The 21,101-nt window shown below is 35.8% G+C and overlaps 1 protein-coding gene across 2 annotated transcripts in view; it reads left to right on the plus strand.

Annotated features, from left to right (window-relative positions):
* Positions 1–4,175: 4,175 nt before the first annotated feature.
* The window catches only part of LOC144447975 (transcription intermediary factor 1-alpha-like), a 29,532-nt gene continuing 12,606 nt past the window's right edge, over positions 4,176–21,101 (plus strand). For both annotated transcript variants that reach the window (XM_078138100.1, XM_078138101.1), the window contains exons 1-2: positions 4,176–4,433; positions 19,976–20,393. In XM_078138100.1, the coding sequence (XP_077994226.1) occupies positions 4,271–4,433; positions 19,976–20,393 (581 nt within the window). In that variant the 5' untranslated portion in view covers positions 4,176–4,270. The remainder of the gene's footprint in view (positions 4,434–19,975; positions 20,394–21,101) is intronic.

The following is a 21,101-nucleotide window of genomic DNA, read 5'->3' on the forward strand; positions in this document are numbered from 1 at the left end:
GCATGTTACGTCTGTATTCGATGCTTCACTGCAAATACAATTTGGAAATGCACCTTGAAAGGGAAACTTTTCTATCGATGACGAATGATGATGAATGTAGAGTAGCTATGTGAATGATTGGACGAATGGTGAGTGGACGGTGTAATCAAATTAATAACACATACGCTCAGGAAATATCACAATTTAATGCCTGCCCTCGGGCTGGCACTCTTTACCAAAATTTTGATGATCAAAATCTTAGTAAAGAGTGCCAACCCTTGTGCAGGCACTAAATTGTGGTATTGCCCTCGCTGGCATGTTATTATTTCATTTATTTATATTAACGCTCCAATTGCATGAATTGTATTTAGAAGCAGTTCTTGGTGGTAAATAAAATTAATTTAAATTAAAACACAGCACAGAAAGATGTGCTCAAAGTTGATCGTCCTAACCGTTGTATTGTATTGTATTGTATTGTATTGTATTGTATTGTATTGTATTGTATCGTATTGTATTGTATTGTATTGTATTGTATTGTGTTGCGTTGCTTTGCGTTGTGTTGTGTTGTATTGTATTGTATTGTATAGTATTGTATGTTATGGTATGGTATGGTATGGTACAGTATGGTATGATGTGGCGTGGTGTGGTGTGGTGTGACGTTGCGTTGCGTTGTGTTGTGTTGTGTTGTGTTGTGTTGTGTTCACTATGTGTGAATATTACGTACAAGTACAGTACAGTACAACATCAACAGTACTAACAGTAAAGGACAGTACATACCGTATAACACTAATGAAACCATGGTAAAGGACAGTACATACCGTATAACACTAATGAAACCATGGTAAAGGACAGTACATACCGTATAACACTAATGAAACCATGGTAAAGGACAGTACAGACAGTATAGCACTAGCCAACATAGCACTAATGAAACTATATGATAAATGACAGTACAGAGAGTATACCACTAATGAAACCATGGTAAAGGACAGTACAGACAGCATAGCACTAATGGAACTATGGTAAACGACAGTACAGACAGTATGGAATGAAACCATGGTAAAGGACAGTACACACAGTATAGCAATAATAGAACCAAGGTAAAGGATAGTACAGACAGTATAGCACTAATGGAACTATGGTAAAGGACAGTACATACAGTATAGCACTAATGGAACTATGGTAAAGGTCAGTACAGACAGTATGGAACTAATGAAACCATGGCAAAGGACAGTACATGCAGTATAGCACTAATGAAACCATAGTAAAGGACAGTACATGCAGTATAGCACTAATAGAACCATATGGTAAAGGATAGTACAGACAGTATATGACTAATGGGACTATGGCAAAGGACAGTACAGAGAGTATAGAACTAATGAAACCATAGTAAAGGACAGTACACACAGTATACCACTAATGGAACCATGGTAAAGGATAGTACAGACAGTATAGCACTAATGAAACCATGGTAAAGGATAGTACAGACAGTATAGCACTAATGGAATTATGGTAAAGGACAGTACAGAGAGTATATGACTAATGGAACTGTGGTATATGACAGTCCATACAGTATAGGACTAATGGAACCATGGTAAAGGATAGTACATACAGTATAGCACTAATGAAACCATGGTAGAGGATAGTACAGACAGTATAACACTAATGGAACCATGGTAAAGGACAGTACATACAGTATAGCACTAATGAAACCATGATCTTAAAGGACTGAAAGACGACAAATAGTTCTGGGTTAACACAAGGAACAAAATAATACTCATCCAAATGTATTCAGTGTCGTTTTGATGACGTAATCAATATATATCTGTTTGATAAAGTCACGACAAAAAACAAATTACAAGATCTAAATAAATAAATTGATGTGTATTTTGTTCTGGGCACAATGCGGGGCCACTGCTTTTATATCAGATTCACATCTTGCAGTAGTCCCATATAATTAAAATCTCAGTATCAGGTTTTTTACCCAACCTACGGGACCTAAATGTTTTAGAATATCTTGTATGTTCCAAACCTCCGATCCGAGTGTTAGTTATTATAAATGCTTCATTGGGGTGGAGGAGGGGTATACGGTATTGCTTAAGGTTACTGTGAAATTTCAGATAACCGTGACTTCTCAGTGACTTGCATGTGTATAATTCACGGTATTAACTGTTAAACTAAGCACATACGGTTACTTTAATTAGTGATTCATTACATGCTCAATATCAAAAGTAAAGTAATTATATGTAATTGCTCCAAGAATATTTCACGCACGGTCGGTTATTACAGCTCTGATTGTGGTAGGCTACAGATAGCCTGTAACAGCGTTAAAAGGACGGTGGGTACGAATTATTTTCGTTGACACCGTGTATACGCGTCGCAATATTTTATTTCATGTTATCTTATTTTTTTCTGAGCATATAAATATGATTATACAGTGAAATATAAGACACAGAGCATGAGTTGGGGGTGGACTAACTGTTTGGCTCTGAATTCTGAATGTGGTCCGTAGCTTTAGATATTTTTTTTAGAATATCGTGTTCCCTGAGCCACTCAGTTTAAATGACACAGAGGCCTACATTAAATTAGGGGCGAGATCAATAGTCCAATGTAGGATATAAAAAAAAACCAAAACAATTCTTTTAGTTAGACCTCGGACTTCACCCATTCTAACTAAAATGGCCAAAATTGAACATTGTTTCAGACAGCACAATCATTTTCAAATAAGTCTGTAGTAGTATTTATTCAGTAAAAATTCTTCCATTTCTCAATTTGATGACATTTTTTTAGTATTTAGGGTTACAAAACAGATTCCATTAAAAAGTAAAATCGGTTTTGCAGGATGAGAACTATTCACAAACTAAAAGAATTGAGCTTTTTTTAAAAAATCTTACTTTGAACTATTGATCTAGCCCCTGAGTAAAACGGGTATCGTAAAATTGACGTCGTTTTAACCATAGACCTCATGATAGACTGTGTTGTTCACGGTCCACATTATCGTGTATTTCAACACGGTAAATTTAAACCGCAGAGCGAGAACTACAGGGTAAAATAATCCATTTAAAACAAATTTAGTTAAGAATCTTTGGTTAAGAATGTCTTCTTCAAATATCCAAACGCTATTTTCACATCACGGTGAACGCCCAATATTTTCATAAGGCGACATTATAGGCTATATATTTCATATATGTTAAATATCGGGCGTGGCGCCGGGTGCAATTTGCCAAGTATTAAACAAGCAGTCTTTGGGCGAGAACAATAAGTCTGCCCAGGCTAGGCAGACATGTGATTAAGAATATACGCCCAGAAGTAAACATGTTAGTTTTTTTTTTTACACAGCTCGTGACAATAAAGAGTTCAATAAGCCTCGACCAATGAGCGTCGTCATAGCAACGTCGCCATAGCAACCGCCACATGAAATGGCTTGGGTCTATTTGTCACCACCACGTGATGTCACGCATGAAGAACGCTCAGGTTGTACAATCGATCATAGACGTTGGCGAGCAACGTCTATGGTATATAATAACCAGCATGTAGCTGTGACATGATGCAGGTAGACCATAACACCCCATTGTTTCATACCATTTCAATCATGGTAAAATTCTATCTTTTTTAAGCTCATGTTATACATTGAATTTTATAGGACACTAGGCTTATTTGGCGTTACACAGTTCAAATCAAAACAGCCGAGAGACGAATCAAACACATATTTGAATAATGAAAGTATTTTTATTACATGTTTGATGTATTTATTTATTAATTTAAGTTTATTTATCTATTTATTTATTTATTTCTTGTTTATCTATTTATTTACGAAGAAGGTCGATTAGGATTGTGAAATTAAAACCAGTTTTTAAATATTCACACAAATGTAGAATGTGTTTTCAAATTACCAAAGATAAGATTAGGTAAGATGCTGTGAAATTATGCAACTTCAAAAAGATACCGAAAAACAGTTTGCAATCTATATTGCTATGGCAACCGAAAAGTGTCTGTGTGCATGTACAATCTATGACTCATACATATTTATACGGCGTCAGTGGAACCGCCAAGTATTGTCATAGCGAACCGGTTCTAGGCAGTTCTGAACTAGTCAAATCTGGTTTGAACCAGTTTCGACTGGATTGACGTGAACGCCAATGGTTGCCGGAAGTCGTGTAACGGATCACAGCGAGGCTGATAGCGATAGGGTCAACGAAAGATTGTCTGAACGTGAGCGTGTAGTTAAGGGAGGAAGCAACTTCTTTCACGCATTACAAATTTGTGGCTTATTTAACAGACGGAACGAAGGATGAGTTCGGAAGCAAGTACGACAGTAGACGGAGACATTAATAAGGAGACTGGGAAGATCGTGTGCGGTGTGTGCAAGTCGGGATTTGCGGGGAGGAATCCCAAACTGATGCCTTGTTTGCATACGTTTTGTAAGGAGTGCATAACCACTGGGGACGACGGAGGTAAGAGGCGTTGTCATGTGATAATACACTGGCTAAATGTTGAATACCATAAACTAGATAAAACAGACGGAGCATTAGAAATTGCCACGATTGTGAACTTGGGTATGACAAGAGAGTCCGGTAGGGCTATCTCAATACACGGTTCTTTGTTATGTAAATTATACCTGGTCCTTGTGTCACTTGTCCATAGTAGTACTTACGAGTGTAGTCCCAGCGATCTGGGGACCCAAGGCATGCAACGAAGACGAACACTTTTTGTACTTGCTTTTTCCCGCCAAGGGTAACATTTCTCTGTTGATTACTTAGACAACACTCGTGGAGGACGTTGGACCCAGTTTTCAATGTGACCTTAGTTTTGTATTGAATAATGACCCTGCTTGGACAATCGGTTTCTCGAAACATCTACATAGTACATGGCATTGGTATTGGTAGTTGGTACATGTACTATGTAGTACACGTCCACGTGATTCGCACTCTGCAATGTTTCAGGTAGAGAGAACGACCTTTACTGCCATGTAGCGGTTTCGCTCCGCCCTCCGCTAGAACCTTTCCAAACCCCATCAGAAACTAAAAAGTAAAACGAAAAATGTCGAGTAACACAAAATAAAAGATAATAAAAAAGTATTGCAAATAAAAACAAAGCTACAATTATTGCAACTAAAGGCTCCCAGTGTAATTTGATTTGCTGGGGTGTACCATGGATCTATTATCTCAATAATAGATCCATGGTGTACAGGCTCAGTTAGTGAATTGAAGTTTAAGTTTATGGTTCTCGTCACAATGCATCCAATACTGTTACTACCATTAATTACAAATTTTGTATCGTCTGCTATATAATACATATATGTCGGTACCATTCCTATTCACATGTACATTATACCATGGATGTATATCCATGCCTATACTATATACATGTAGTACTTGAACAATATTATATGTCACCCATTTGAAATGTATTCACATTTAAATTTTAAATTTATAAAGCCAACCAGCATTTTCATGTAAATCATCTAAATTAGTTATTTTTGCCAAAGTTAGTTCCCTGAAAATGTCAAACCTTCACTTCAAAATAAATCACCAGTTCCTCGTTTGATGTAGTTTGATGGTGTTCGAATGGCTACAGGTCACTAGAGGGACAAGGGAAAGTGTCAACATCTTTCATTTATTTAGAGATCTAGAAATTTGAAAATCAAATTTTGGTGAGTCCAATAAAAACCATCTTCAGGTTAAGTCCATGTAAAAGGCAAGGGCCATGACCTAATACTTAATTGCTGACAAATAATTATGCGTAACAGTTGTGACCAGACTTTTACCTTTGGGTGAAACCAGCTTAAATTGATAGCTTTGTACCAGCAATACTTTTAAAACATTTATTTTTGTTAGTTCAACTGGCAGTAGAAACACCTACCTCCATGGATCAGCCATCATGGAACAATTTAATTAAAAAATACATTGCACAATTAAGTAAAAGCCTACTTCGTAAATAATTAAAATATAGCCATAGCATACAGGTGTCTGTCTGCCTGAAAGGTGATCCAGAGCAAAAGAGTGATCTCGTATTTGATCTTCCACTGGTAATGTGAGAACCTCGGAGTGAAACCCAGGCCTTTAATTATAAAATAAATTTATATTGTTATGATGTGGTTACTATAAAAATGACTTGTTCTGGTACAAGATGTGTAATACCCACATGACCCCACCCCACCCCTCCCCTCCCCACACACCATACATGTACATGTTTAATATTAATGTATATTCTGGATACAACTACATACATAATGTTTTCATATTACTACTTTCTTTTGTATGTGGGTGGGGAGGGGCAGATTTGTGTCATCAGATTGTATCCTTGGCTTTTGTATAAAAAATTATTTGTTTCAAAGATGGTATTTGTAATAATGAATAATAATAATAAATATTTACTTGTAGAGCACCTTATATCCAGAAAGTGTTCATAGGCGCGTAACAGGAAATATTAAAATGAGACAAATCAAGAAAAAAATACAACTTTGTAAAAACGTGAAGATTAAATGTGAAGATTAAAATTGTACATTTTTGTTCAATCATTAAGGGGATGGTAGGCAGGTAAAATTTACCCAAGTTCCTCTTTCATTATACCGGGGTTACCTACAAAGTTCTGTACATGTACACTGGCAGTGATGAGGTCAAACTGAGGTACCTTTCATTTTACCAGGGTTATCTACATGTACATTGTACTGGTCAATGTTTTTGTTACGGGTGGTAGGCAGGTAAAATCTACTTGTATCGTTCCACTGTCATTCTACCAGGGGTTACCTACAACTGTACATGTATATTACCAGTGTTTTTGTTAAGGGTGGTAGGCAGGTAAACTCTATGTACAGTTCCCCTGTCATTTTACCAGGGGTTACCTACAACTGTATATTACCAGTGTTTTTGTTATGGTTGGTAGACAGGTAAAATCTACATGTCCAGTTCCCCAGTCATTCAACCAGGGGTTATCCTACGTGTACATACTATCATTTATCGTTGTGACAACCAAGGTCTGTCGGGTTCAAAAATCCTGGTTAAAAATGAAACTCTTGGTTAGTCTGATTGATGAATAATAAAACTACCTGTTCTCACCATGCATGAGAGTTGCATTATACATTTGCATTTTATACATATATGTTTCCTGTGATTTTCACTTTGATCATGGCTACACCAGTGTTGCAGCCAGCCTTTTCAAAGAGTGGGACAAAATGTCCCAAAACTTCCATTTTTCTGGTCATCATACAATTTTTGGGGGACATTGCAAAAAAAGTGCCAATAGCATTGTAGCACAACTGTACAGTTTTTCAAAATATTTACCCACATGCTGACCCATGCTAGATATTTGCTGAATGATTATGCAGTTGCCTATCCAACCCAGTTGTTATCTTTGCAATGTACATGATCATTTGGCTATTGCTATAGGCGTGGTCATGTTGCTAAACATATTTGCATACAATGTTAGTGTGGGTCATCTATGACCTGTCACTTCCAAAATTGTGGGTCAGGTCAAAAAATGTGTGTCAAATGACCCCAAAAAACCCTCTGGCTGCAACACTGTACACTCGTGAGGAACTCTGGTAAATTGATCAGGAACTGGTAATATTTACTGGCTTTAGACATGGAATACTTTTCTCTCAGTGATAGATGACGTGATGACGATGTCACCATAACGGCCATCTAACAGACTCTAAATATAAATATTGCAAAACTCAGAATGTATACAGAAACGTATGTGTACAGTACATGTATGTAAGTACATGTATGTACGTGTGTGAAGCCCATAGAAATTACACAACCAGAAGTGCAGTAAAAGTTGTATGAAACTTCCGACAAATGGTGCATGTATTTCTATGGACGCACAAAGTAAGATTCACAAAAATATATGTACAAATGTATGGATCCAATGTGGTCCCAGACTAGTACCAGGCATGTGTACTAGCTCTGCAGCCTACATGTACAATGTAGATGCTTGTTACATCATAACATGTACATACATGTACACAATGTATGTAAAGAAATGTAGGTTATGTAATTGTAGATAACAACAGGTATTGCTTTTCTTGAGCCATATCATGATATTGAACAACTTGAATTTATCATACATTGTATCTCTGACATTTTTAACATCTATTGATTATTATTAAAACCCCAGGGCCCCATATTATACCCACTTTGACCAAAAATCAATACCCTATTTTAGACCATTTCAGGTTTGTAAAAGATTGAAGTTAGCCCTAAATGAGGCAACATTTTGGGACAGTTATGACAACACTTTGGGACAGTTATGATTTGGTAAAGAGCAGTGTACCACATTTTACATGTATACCTTGAGCAAAATGAAGTGGACCCTGTTTTAGACTCTTCAGCTCGAAAAAACAGACCCCATTTTAGACCAAAGGGTTAGAAAACACCCCCCAAAGGGCAGCACATATACACATTTATACGTCACCTGTCACCAATCTCGCATTCTGATTGGTTGAGAGCCCTGCAGATACACAGGCGTATTTTTCACCAACAGCCGTTTTTTTGCTTGTTGTATCACGTGATCACTGCACATCCCCTTGTAAACAAATCTAGCAGACAACTAGAGATCGAACTATAACCAGCATTTCCAATGCCAAATTTGTTGTCAATCGAACAAAATATCACCGTTGTATACATTGTAACAAGTCTTTGAACTGTATGTTTTGTGTCAGAGGGAAAATGTCAAAAATTCCATGCAGAACGGCGATAGTCCAGATACGGTCGTCACGCGATCGTGAACATGAATTCCTAAATTTATGAAGGATATCAAAATTACCACCACAGAGTGTGCATTTTTGGCTTAACTAGAACAACAAAGTATATCACAAACATTTATGTAAATTTAATGGAATACAGTACGCAAAACAAAGACGCACTCATTTTTCAGCTGATGGTTATAAGTTTGAATATATCTATGAGTGATATGCAAATAGTAAACAATACGTTATACTACTGAGCAAACGCGCACTCTAATTGGATGATAAAGTTAAGGCTGAGATGTAAACAACCGCATTGCAATTACCAGAGAGGTGCATGATACTACGCTCAACAGTATAACGCGGAAGTGATTTTATTTTAACATGAAACAGCATTTTTAGACATTCAAAAATGAATTCATAGTCGCAGGTGACGTATAAGTATGTTATTTGCCAAATACTGTTCCACATCTTGCTGCTCGAGGTAATTTTTCTGGTATAACGGCTCGCTTCCGGCTCTCCGTTATACCAGAAAAATTACCTCTCGCAGCAAGATATGGAACGGTATTTGGCAAATAACATATACGTACGTAGTCTCAAATAAGGGGAGTAGCCCCCCCCCCTTCCCCAGGGATTCAGTGCAAAGTTGTTGATGACACCTTTTATAACAACTCATCAAACTGACTACCTACCAAACACAGAAGTTGAATTGGAAACCTGCTACATGTACATGTACAAAATGTATGTAATGGGTTAGTTGGTTAGTGATCCTTTTTGAGGTGAACATTGCTGCCTACATGTAGGAAGTTACAATGTAACTCTTTGAGCAAGATTTTTTAGGATCAATTTTGTGCCTGAATTTTAAATTTTGGGAGCAAAATGCTCCTAAAATTGAAAACTTACTATTTATCAAACTTGATTTAAACAATTATCATGAGTACTAAACTGAGTGAATGAGTGAACAAGGGAGTGAGTGAGAAAATAAATGAATGGAGGATAGTCATTAATTACATGTAAGATAAGCATTATGGAAGTTTGACACCTTGGGGTGTAGATGCTCTCAATTCGTGCTACCAGAAATATTATTTGAACACCGACAAGCTAAAAATAACAATCATTTGACTAACAATGTATTGGTTGTTACTGTAACTTCCTGGTTGTTACCATGACTTCCTAGTTGTTACCATGATTTCCGTGCCATGTACATTTGTACTTACAGACCTACATATATGTGAGACCAAGTTTACCTTCTTCTATTTTGACATTCCAACATTATTAGATACAAATGTAAAATATACCCAGGCCAGTGTGCCCTCTACTGATAGCCAAATTTTGTTATCAAAATGATAAAAAACTATGTTTTCTTGAGAGTCGCCACATAGTAAGATACATGTCGGGGAACACTAAAGTTTGGGTGCATAACTATACATGTATGTAGAAATTGTGTGTGTCAGTGGAGCGTCAAATTGGCTTAGAGGGCATACTGATGTACAATGTACATGTATATTGTAACAGTATACAAATGTACAGGTATCAAGAAATAGCACTCTTCTAAGTTCTAATTTGGTTTCCAATGAATGGATATGCATGATGTATTGTAACGAGTTTTTTCATTTTCTCTTGTGAGATAGCCATGTACATGTGAATTGTACAGAGCAAAATATTGTACGTTTGTACATAAGTAGTATACATTTACAAAATAAAACAAAAATTAATTCAAATTGCTTCTTTGAACATTTGTCATATTTCTCCATCAGAGAACAGTACATTTGTATGTTACACATTTTGAGCAATCCAAAATAGATATGTGTAATAACAAATTTGTAGGTGATTGTAAATTTCCTATTATAGCCATAAATGACACATTATTGTTTATGGTGTCAATAAATGTCTTCATTTTATTAAAATATACCGGCATATAACTGTTATTAAAACGATTTAGGTTCCCAAATCATGCCAGGAAGCAGTGCTTTTGTTAAGGGTAGTAAGCAGGTAAAATCTACCTGAATTCCCCTGTCATTTATTGGGTTCCCCCTGCCAAAATTACAGTATACATGCAATGTGTGGGAAACTACATGTATGCCTATTTTACCCCCTTTCTGTAACCAGGGTTCCCAACCTTAGCAAAAACACTGGAAAGGATTCATACAATTTGATAAATGGACGGCTTTGCTACCTGTTCCCTTTGACAAGACATGTATGCTTGTTTCTGTCACCTTGCTATAAAAATAATCCTTGGTGTATAGCAATTAATTAGTCCATTTATTTGTTAAGATTGTACATAGAATGCAAAACCAATTAGATATACATGGTAAGAAAAGAATAAGTGCTATAGTGTTTATTTAAAAAAAAAATACTATCATACCAATAACCTTAATGAATATGATGCAGTATTTATATGAATCACACTTATTCTGAATTAGATATCCTGTTTTTCACAACTTTTTTTTTGTGTATAAATAAATACCCCCTGCCTTCGGTTTTCTAAGATTGATACAACAGTGATAAGCTATTGACATAGTCCCTGTATGGAGGCATATCTGAAAACTAGTTTATATTTAGAGTTCAATGAACTTACAGTACTGTTCTGAGACTTCCAATTTTTTTACACTATGTTGATCAAAGGGGGATTTAGAATTACACAACAGAAGAACTGCTATCACCCACTTGTGTAATCTACTAAGAACAGAAGTGTTATCTTATCAATGAAGCCTTAATGATTACATACATGCACATGTATTCATTCTTTTGTTTTCTGCCAGACAACTGTATTTCACACCTAAATTTTAAACCTTTGTCAAGCTGATCATGAAAGCCAGTAAAATGTACATGTAATACATAATGTACATATATGTGGCAAGAAAACCGAAATACAAATTTTGATCATGCCACGTTTATAGAAAATGCTATCAAATCCTTTTAAATATGATACAGTATTTTTTTGCACAATTTTCTTTGTAATACACACAGATCAATAAAATGTAAGCCAACAAAATTCAAAGTATCCATGAGTAAAAACTGCTCTGGTGCCATGTTGTTAAAAGGATTTCGATACATATTGTGAATTCTGTGCAATATTGTTGACAGCTGTCTGTGATGAAATCTGGGATATGTAATATTAAACAATGTATGTTGAAAGCAAACAATAGATGTTACTACATCTACATATGTACATTTTGTACATGTATGTATAATATGTAGTATTATTTCATTATAGGATTGTAGTCTTGTTTTCCCAACTGGTTAAGGCAGTTAATCCTGTGTAGTCCTGTTTTTTAGTCTTTTGCGTTACAAACAAATAGTCCCCTCCTTGGTAGAAAGCTGATTAAAATCAGTTTGAATATAACTTACACTTTTTACAAATGGCCATTTGGAATGAAGCTACAATTCATGTATACTACAGCAGCAGACAGGGTTTTGGCTTATTGTGAAATATATAGACTGTATGTTCTACAACGCGCGTCTGCATCACTGGTTCTGCTGTCTACATCACTGGTTCGGCTGTCTACATCACTGATTCTGCTGTCTACATCACTGGTTCTGCTGTCTACATCACTGGTTCTGCTGTGTTCAAAATATGTCAAAAAATTCAAAATTACCACTACTTTCCCTGATTTTTCTTTGATATTAATGATGCTGGTATAAATTATGTTATTCTGCAATACATGTATTTGTCTTCATTCAACCCGAAAATCTGTGTGACCTAACGGTTGTCACTACTCGTCTCGCAACTTGTAGTGTCGAGGGCCCCTTAGGTCACCCATGTTTTCCTTTGCTGAATGAAGAAATATATTGGGGAATAACATTTAATTGTTCCATGTTTTAGAAATCATACCAGAGTTGTTTACTAGCAATGAAAGGATTTGATATCAATCTCTCTACTAGAACATTTAAATGGCCCGCTTCGAAAAAGGATTAAAATTTAGGTGTGAAAAACTGCTAATTTGCAGAAAGAATTAAAAATTGGTCCAGAACAAAGGAATAATCCTATGTAATCCCCATGACGCCACTGATAAGATAACACTAATGCCAGAACCTGGGATTGAAACCTTGGCCTTTAACAGATGGCCCTGTCATGTCATCTGGCATAAAGACACCTTGTGTCCATTCATTTAAGTAACAATCTTTTGTTACTTACATTACACTAGTAACACTAACAGGTGAGATCTCTCTTTTAATTTATGTGTTGTATGATACATTCAAACTCCAAAGTGGTGGCAAGCGCATTATGACATCATACATGTACCATGTGAAATGTAAACACAAAATTCTCTTTTTTTAGACACTATTTGTACATGTATATTTTCAATAGAAATGACATGTACCTATAATTCATTATATAAATATTTATTATATGAAATTAATATTTTTGTTGCCAACGTAAATGTAAACACAAACACACAATTCTATTTTTGACATTATATTTTCCATTTTAGAATTTACATGTAGTCCATACATGTATGTGACTATGTACATGTACAGTCTGCATTTATATACACAGTACAAATATTAAGAAGGAAGTAACCATAACTTTTATACACGTGTACATGACATATCTATATGCAGCATATCACGCCTACACTACATGTACTACTACTGTACTACTAGTCACTACCTTGACCCACAAAAATGTACACTATACATGATAGGATGTCTGCACGTACATTGTAGTACAGATCCAATATACACATGTAAAAAATGTACACATACACATACAGATATGTACCTGATTAACAACAGTGTTAACCTGTGCAAAATGGAATTTTGTACCTTGTACATGTATGAAAAGCACAACATCTCCAACAATACTGAACAAACTACAATGTAAATTAGTACACGTAACTTGTGACGTTGATAGGAAATATTTCATTCTACAAAACTAGTAAACTTGTTTCAAGTCCGTGATAAGAAAACATAAATACATAAATACATGACAGTATTTTTTAAGGGCAGTAAGTAGTTAAGTTTCCCAGTCATTTTACCGGGGTTCCCCACCGAAATTACATTACAATATATGGGAAATATCGTACATGGATGCCAGTTTTAACAAATTTCAGGGATCCCACACCTTAGCAAAAATACTATACGTGAGTGACAACTGTACCAGGTTATACAAATACCTTGACCTGTGTTGTATACATGTATATGCATGACTGCACGTAGTACAGATCCAGTTTACACATGTACATTTGTACATAGTACATACAATGTATACCCTGTACCTGAATAATAATAATAATAGTGTTGTGTACAAAATAACATTTTGTACCTTGGAATGATGAGCACAGTATCTCCACCGATACCGAACATGGGTTAGATTTAGAACCAAAAATGTAGGATACAGGTTTTTGAGAGATTGAAAACGCTGACAGAAGGTCTAGAGTTTTTAATATACCATAGTACCAGTAATAAAACTCTCAACTTTAAACCTGCTGTCAGCATTGGGAACCCCTAACAACAACACTGATCATACATGTACACTAACACTGGTTACTAGTCTACTTCCTATATGGTATCACTCCTCCACTCACATTATAGCCAAAGTCGTTACTCTAGAATTCCTGAGATGCATGAGGTGCAGTTTAAAATTCATCCACAGCCACCCTGTCCCACACATTTCAATTACAAAATTCTGACCAATAACACAGTCCTTCATAAAGTTAAGTGTTTATTGGGGCAGTTACATAATGTCTAAATATGGTATATTTGTCAGCTCAGGATGCTACTTATACAATTGTTTGTCATTATAACAGTTGGGGTTCACTGATTGGATGAACAATATTTTCTGCTGATTGAGGGCCTTTGACCAGAACAGAAGTGGTTTGTGTGTGAAAAATATTTATCTCTCCACTAAACAAACAAGTCAAAGATGATAATACAAATATTTGTGTACTACAGGCTTGAATACAAATGTACAGTACCTACATGTACATGTTTTTAGTTTGTAATGCCAACATTCTTGTACATTGCCTCTTCATGTACATGTATGTCTGTGTATTATGTGCTTGTCAGTTTTCCTTTTTTCGGCTCCTACATTTTTTAATGCATGTGCATGCAATTTCCATCTACCAGACTCATTACAGGTCAATTATATTTTGTAGTTATAGTAATGACAGTAGATAATTGAGTGCAAATAATTTTTTCTGCCTTTTAGTGCTTCAACCGAAACCAATTTATTAATGAGGGTTGTAAATTTGTTATACGGAGCCAATCAATCGATCAATCAAGCAAGCAATCAGAAAGTTGTTCTTGAATGTACTGTACATGTACATTGTAGGCACTACCAACATGATATAGTGTTTGAAAAATACAATCTACATTATATTTTCTGTCATGAATCAATGTTTAACTTGTTTCTTCCGTATTGGCAGGGAGATTGTATTTTTCAAACACTATGCGTTGTGTTGTTCAGCCCTATCAGACTTGTAAACCACTGTAAGATATGTTGTGTTGTTCAGCCCTATCAGACTTCTAAACCACTGTAAGATACATTGTGTTGTTCAGCCCTATCAGACTTCTAAACCACTGTAAGATGTCATGTTGTTCAGCCCTATCAGACTTCTAAACCACTGTAAGATATGTTGTGTTGTTCAGCCCTATCAGACTTCTAAACCACTGTAAGATATGTCGTGTTGTTCAGCCCTATTAGACTTCTAAGTGTAAGATATGTCATGTTGTTCAGCCCTATCAGACTTCTAAACCACTGTAAGATATGTTGTGTTGTTCAGCCCTATCAGACTTCTAAACCACTGTAAGATACATTGTGTTGTTCAGCCCTACCAAAGTTCTAAACCACTGTAAGTGTAAGATACAAATGTATGTTGTGTTGTTCAGCCCTATCAGACTTCTAAACCACTGTAAGATATGTTGTGTTGTTCAGCCCTATCAGACTTCTAAACCACTGTAAGATATGTTGTGTTGTTCAGCCCTATCAGACTTCTAAACCACTGTAAGATACATTGTGTTGTTCAGCCCTATCAGACTTCTAAACCACTGTAAGATACATTGTGTTGTTCAGCCCTACCAGACTTCTAAACCACTGTAAGATACATTGTGTTGTTCAGCCCTATCAGACTTCTAAACCACTGTAAGATATGTTGTGTTGTTCAGCCCTATCAGACTTCTAAACCACTGGAAGATATGTTGTGTTGTTCAGCCCTATCAGACTTCTAAACCACTGGAAGATATGTTGTGTTGTTCAGCCCTATCAGACTTCTAAACCACTGTAGGATATGTTGTGTTGTTCAGCCCTATCAGACTTCTAAACCACTGTAAGATACATTGTGTTGTTCAGCCCTATCAGACTTCTAAACCACTGTAAGATACGCCATGTTGGTCAGCCCTATCAGACTTCTAAACCACTGTAAGATACATTGTGTTGTTCAGCCCTATCAGACTTCTAAACCACTGTAAGATACATTGTGTTGTTCAGCCCTATCAGACTTCTAAACCACTGTAAGATACATTGTGTTGTTCAGCCCTATCAGACTTCTAAACCACTGTAAGATACATTGTGTTGTTCAGCCCTATCAGAGTTCTAAACCACTGTAAGATATGTTGTGTTGTTCAGCCCTATCCATGCTATCAGACTTCTAAACCACTGTAAGATACGCCATGTTGTTCAGCCCTACCAGACTTCTAAACCAGTGAGTGGTACATTGTACAAATGTACATGTGTAGCTGATAGTACAAAATGTATGGCATGAATGTCTTATCTACAATGTACATGTATACAAACTAGATACATTGTAGATTGTAACAATTGAATATTGTTGTACTCTTCCTGATCACAGGAATATTAATGTACAAAATAGATATATGTTTTAGTTGGTATCGTAATGCCTACATACATGTACCATGTACATACATGTATAAAATTGTGTGTGCTGGACATAATTTTCAGATCATTCTAGATTCCAATTAACAGAACTTGTTACTGTGCAGTTTAGTGATAATGATGTCTTTTGTGGTAACATTGGATTCTAAAATTTCTACAAATCATATCATTAGAAGTCATTATCAGTATCACAAAATGCAAAATTATTACATTTGGCTTGCATAATAGTACTGCCTCAGCTAGGACAAATTTATAAATAGAATTAATATTGTTAAATGTATGTTAGACACAAAGACAGTTTAGGTTTTACCGGATCCTTCCAACATACTATAAATTACTGAGCTGGAAAACCGGACAGTCCCGGCTATAGCTGTAATTTTATACTATTTCCTGTTCATATTTGCTCTTTTGGGAAATGCACAAAACTTGTATCTGGAATGGTTCAATCATACAGTTGTCACAAATAAGAACTAAATATGATGAAATGTCAATGTGTTTAGATGTTATTCCCTCAATATTTTTCTCTTCTCTGACTGGGAAAATATGAGTGACCTATGATGTACATGTAAAGGAGCCTTTGTCACTATGACTGAGTCGCTAGATGAGTAGTGACAAAACCCTTAAAGCACGAGTATTTTCTGGCTGAATGAAGAAAAATATTTGAGATGACTATTATACCAGAGCCAGTAATATCAAAGAAAAATTAGGGGAAAGTGATGGCAATTTTGAATGTTTTGACTGATACATGCAAATGTGCAGTAGCAGAACCAGTGTAACGTGAACATGTGTTGTCATGACATACAAGTTTACATTTGTATATTCTTGTAGATGCACGTTGTCTTGAGTATAAAATTTCCACATTTATGGCTTATTCATGGTACATTGTATAAACATTACATTGTATATTGTAGGAACAGCTAAATGTAGTTGGGCTTTGAGTTGAACAAAACACAGATCACAGTAGAAATGCATAATGCTAATCCTATTATAATAAGCTTTAAGATACATGTAAATCTACACTTTCACGGTTATTAAGGTGATTGTGAAAATAAGTCCCCACCTGAGCCGATTGTGTTAAAATCATTTCATAACGGTTTCTGTGCTCATGAGAAAACTGAGCAGTGGATTTGAGTATACATTGTACATGTACATGTATGTACATTGTACATTGTTTAGTCCTGCTTGCTTTTGCATCAGTTTCAAACCAAATACTTAGAATCAACTGAGTTGGCTGAAACCTACATGTTAGTGCATGTACAATACATGTACAGGAAAACAAACTTCATAATTCAGTTTCGAACCATTTCAACATTTCATGTAGGGACAGGGCTAATGAAATTTAAAGATTGTCAATAAAGATTTGTAATATGCAGCAAGTGTAAATATAATAAATAAAACTTAGTACCCTTAATTTACCAAAGGAGGGAGATACATTGTATACATGTCAGTAATAAACTTAGTACTGTTAATTTACCAAAGGAGGGAGATATACATGTATAATGGGATATTTACCCACATGCTTATCCATGCTAGATATTTGCTGAATGATTATGCAGTTGCCTATCCTACCCTCTTGTTATCTATGCAATATACACAATCATTTAACTGTTGCTATAGGCGTGGTCATGTTGCTAAACATATTTGCAGACACTTTTAGTGTGGGTCATCTATGACCTGTCACTTCCAAAATTGTGAGTCAGGTCCAAAAATGTGTGTCAAATGACCCAAAAAAAACCTCTGGCTGCAACACTGTACACTAGTGAGGAAGCAGAGTACATGATTATTACTAGGTCACAAAACATGTGCGCATAAAGTGCTGTTTATTTTGTATGAGAGATGCAAGCATTGTTCCATGCAGATGCTTTGATGATGCAACAACAACAGTGCATCAATGCATAGTTAGCACCCCAATTGTGCAAGAATGATCCTTTTGTGATGGGCTCACTGGGTGATGTTTTATGTGAGCTGCACTGTAATTGTTGGGGTTGAAATACCATAACATAATGGAGTCATTCATTTCAAGAAAAGCCTTGAGGTCATGAAGGACAACTGTAATAAATTCAGAAATAGTTACTGGTTAAAATTTTTGCAGGTCTGTGTCTACATGTTTGTAGATGTGTGAAGGACGATACTCAGTTTGACTCTTAACAAACAAGTCACAATACAAAATGTACATGTATTCTGGTAGACTAATACTTGCTTAAGTTTCTGGGTTGTTTTCGTTCCTGATTTGAGTAAAATGATGTATTTAAAAATAAAAACAAAATTATTCTTTTGAGTGAAATGGTAACCTGATCGCAAAACAGTCAGGTGAAAAACTTAAAATGAATATTAACCTCTAAACATTTGAATGTTTTGAGAGAATAAAAAAAAAAAGATTTTGTCGGGACTGGTGTCACTGTCATTGTAATATTACTATTCAGTTCAGGGTTCAAAAGTAATTTTTCATTTAATAGTCTAACTGGACTTGCACTCTCCAAAACTGGTAGCCAGTAGTCCCATACAATGTATATGTATTCCTGAACTGAAAACAGGACCACATTTGAAATATATGTGTTGTCAAAATACTTTCATATCTGTAAATATTCCTTCTTGAACATCCTCCCAAAATCAGCAGCAGACTGAGTGGGTGACCAGTTTTAACTTATGGTAGCCCAATGATAAGTATTGGTACATGTAGTCTAAGGACACAGAACTGCCATTAATTTCAGACTAGCTAGGTACAAATGGTAAAGTAGGGACACAGGACTACCATTAATTTTGAGCTCTGCTGTCTCCCCCAGCTTTAACACTAAGGTACCAAGGTGCTGTACAAGTGACAACAATACATATCTCAATTTCCAAATTTGATCAAATTATTTAAACAATAATGTACGCCCTCCCAGCCCATAATGGACGAAAGCAAACTTTGAACGACATAATGGGCGAGGCGACAGTCGAGCCCATTATGGAGTGCAAAGTTTGCTTGAGTCCATTATGGACTGGGAGGACGTACATTATTGTTATTATTTTATAGTTTTGCCAATTCCAGTGAATTTGTAGACCGAGAAACGCAAAACAACGTATAATATACACAGCGCTGAACATCGTCTGCCATGTTCGGCCCGGAAGCTGAATACTAATCATAGCGACACACGTACGTACACGTAAACACACATATACACTCCAATGAACTGCTGTGAACACAAATTTGTTTCATGAATGTGTTGTATTTTTAAACAGTGGAAATGACAATCATAAGTAACAACATACATTTCGAAAAAATACCTAGTCGTATGAAGAAAAAGAACAAATACGCTTGTATTGTTATGCTCGTTCCGGGGCCGCGATGCCCAATAACGGAGTACATTATCAGTAATAATGTACAGCGATGACGTAACAAAATTCACTGGAATTGGTAATGCTATAATATAATGTGCATTATATATTTTATTGTTATTGTTATTAAGATTATTTTTTAAACTATTTTTCAGCTATCAGATGTCCGTCATGCAAGCAGGATGCCCGTACATTAGACAACATCATTGACAACTTCTTTATCTTGGACTCCATCACTACCAACTGTGAGAACACAACTACGAGTACAACAGAGACAGACGTGAAATGTACGAGTTGTGACGACAACGCTTCAGTAACCTCCTATTGCGATGATTGTGCTGAATGGCTATGTGATACATGTGTACAAGCACATCAGAGAGTACGAATGACTAAAGATCATGTGATTCAGCCGAAAGAATCGGCCGAAGCGGGTCAGAAGGGAAGCGTTAGTCAAGTGCGTGATAAACAAATGATGTGTCCACTACATAAACAAGAACCTCTCAAACTGTACTGCGAAACTTGTGATAAGTTAACGTGTAGAGATTGCCAACTTTTAGGCCACAAAGAGCACAAGTAAGTCTAATTTACCATATATCCCATCAAATTTGAAATAATTCATTTGTGTATTTTGGGCAACAATATTGAACCTAATACCTTTGCTTTAAGTGACTGATGAAAGTCAAAGCTGTATCACAACCTGGATTGGTAACTGCAGTGACCTTATTTGGACATTTCCTGGAGTGGTGTCCCATTTTAAATACCCCAAATATGCCACATTGGTACATGTACTCCCATATCATGGGGTTCTAGCATTATGCAATTACATGTATGTGATGATATCGGTATTGTCTTGTTACAGATATCAGTTTGTATGTACATGTAATGATATCGGTATTGTCTTGTTACAGATATCAGTTTGTATGTACATATAATGATATCGCTATTGTCTCGTTACAGATATCAGTTTGTATGTACATGTAATGATATCGGTATTGTCTTGTTACAGATATCAGTTTGTATGTACATGTAATGATATCGGTATTGTCTTGTTACAGATATCAGTTTGTATGTACATATAATGATATCGCTATTGTCTCGTTACAGATATCAGTTTGTATGTACATGTAATGATATTGTTATTGTCTCGTTACAGATATCAGTTTGTATGTACATGTAATGATATTGGTATTGTCTTGTTACAGATATCAGTTTGTATGTACATGTAATGATATCGGTATTGTCTCGTTACAGATATCAGTTTGTATGTACATGGAATGATAT

The sequence above is a fragment of the Glandiceps talaboti genome, chromosome 17 (genome assembly GCF_964340395.1).
Source record: "Glandiceps talaboti chromosome 17, keGlaTala1.1, whole genome shotgun sequence".
NCBI lineage: Eukaryota > Metazoa > Hemichordata > Enteropneusta > Spengelidae > Glandiceps > Glandiceps talaboti.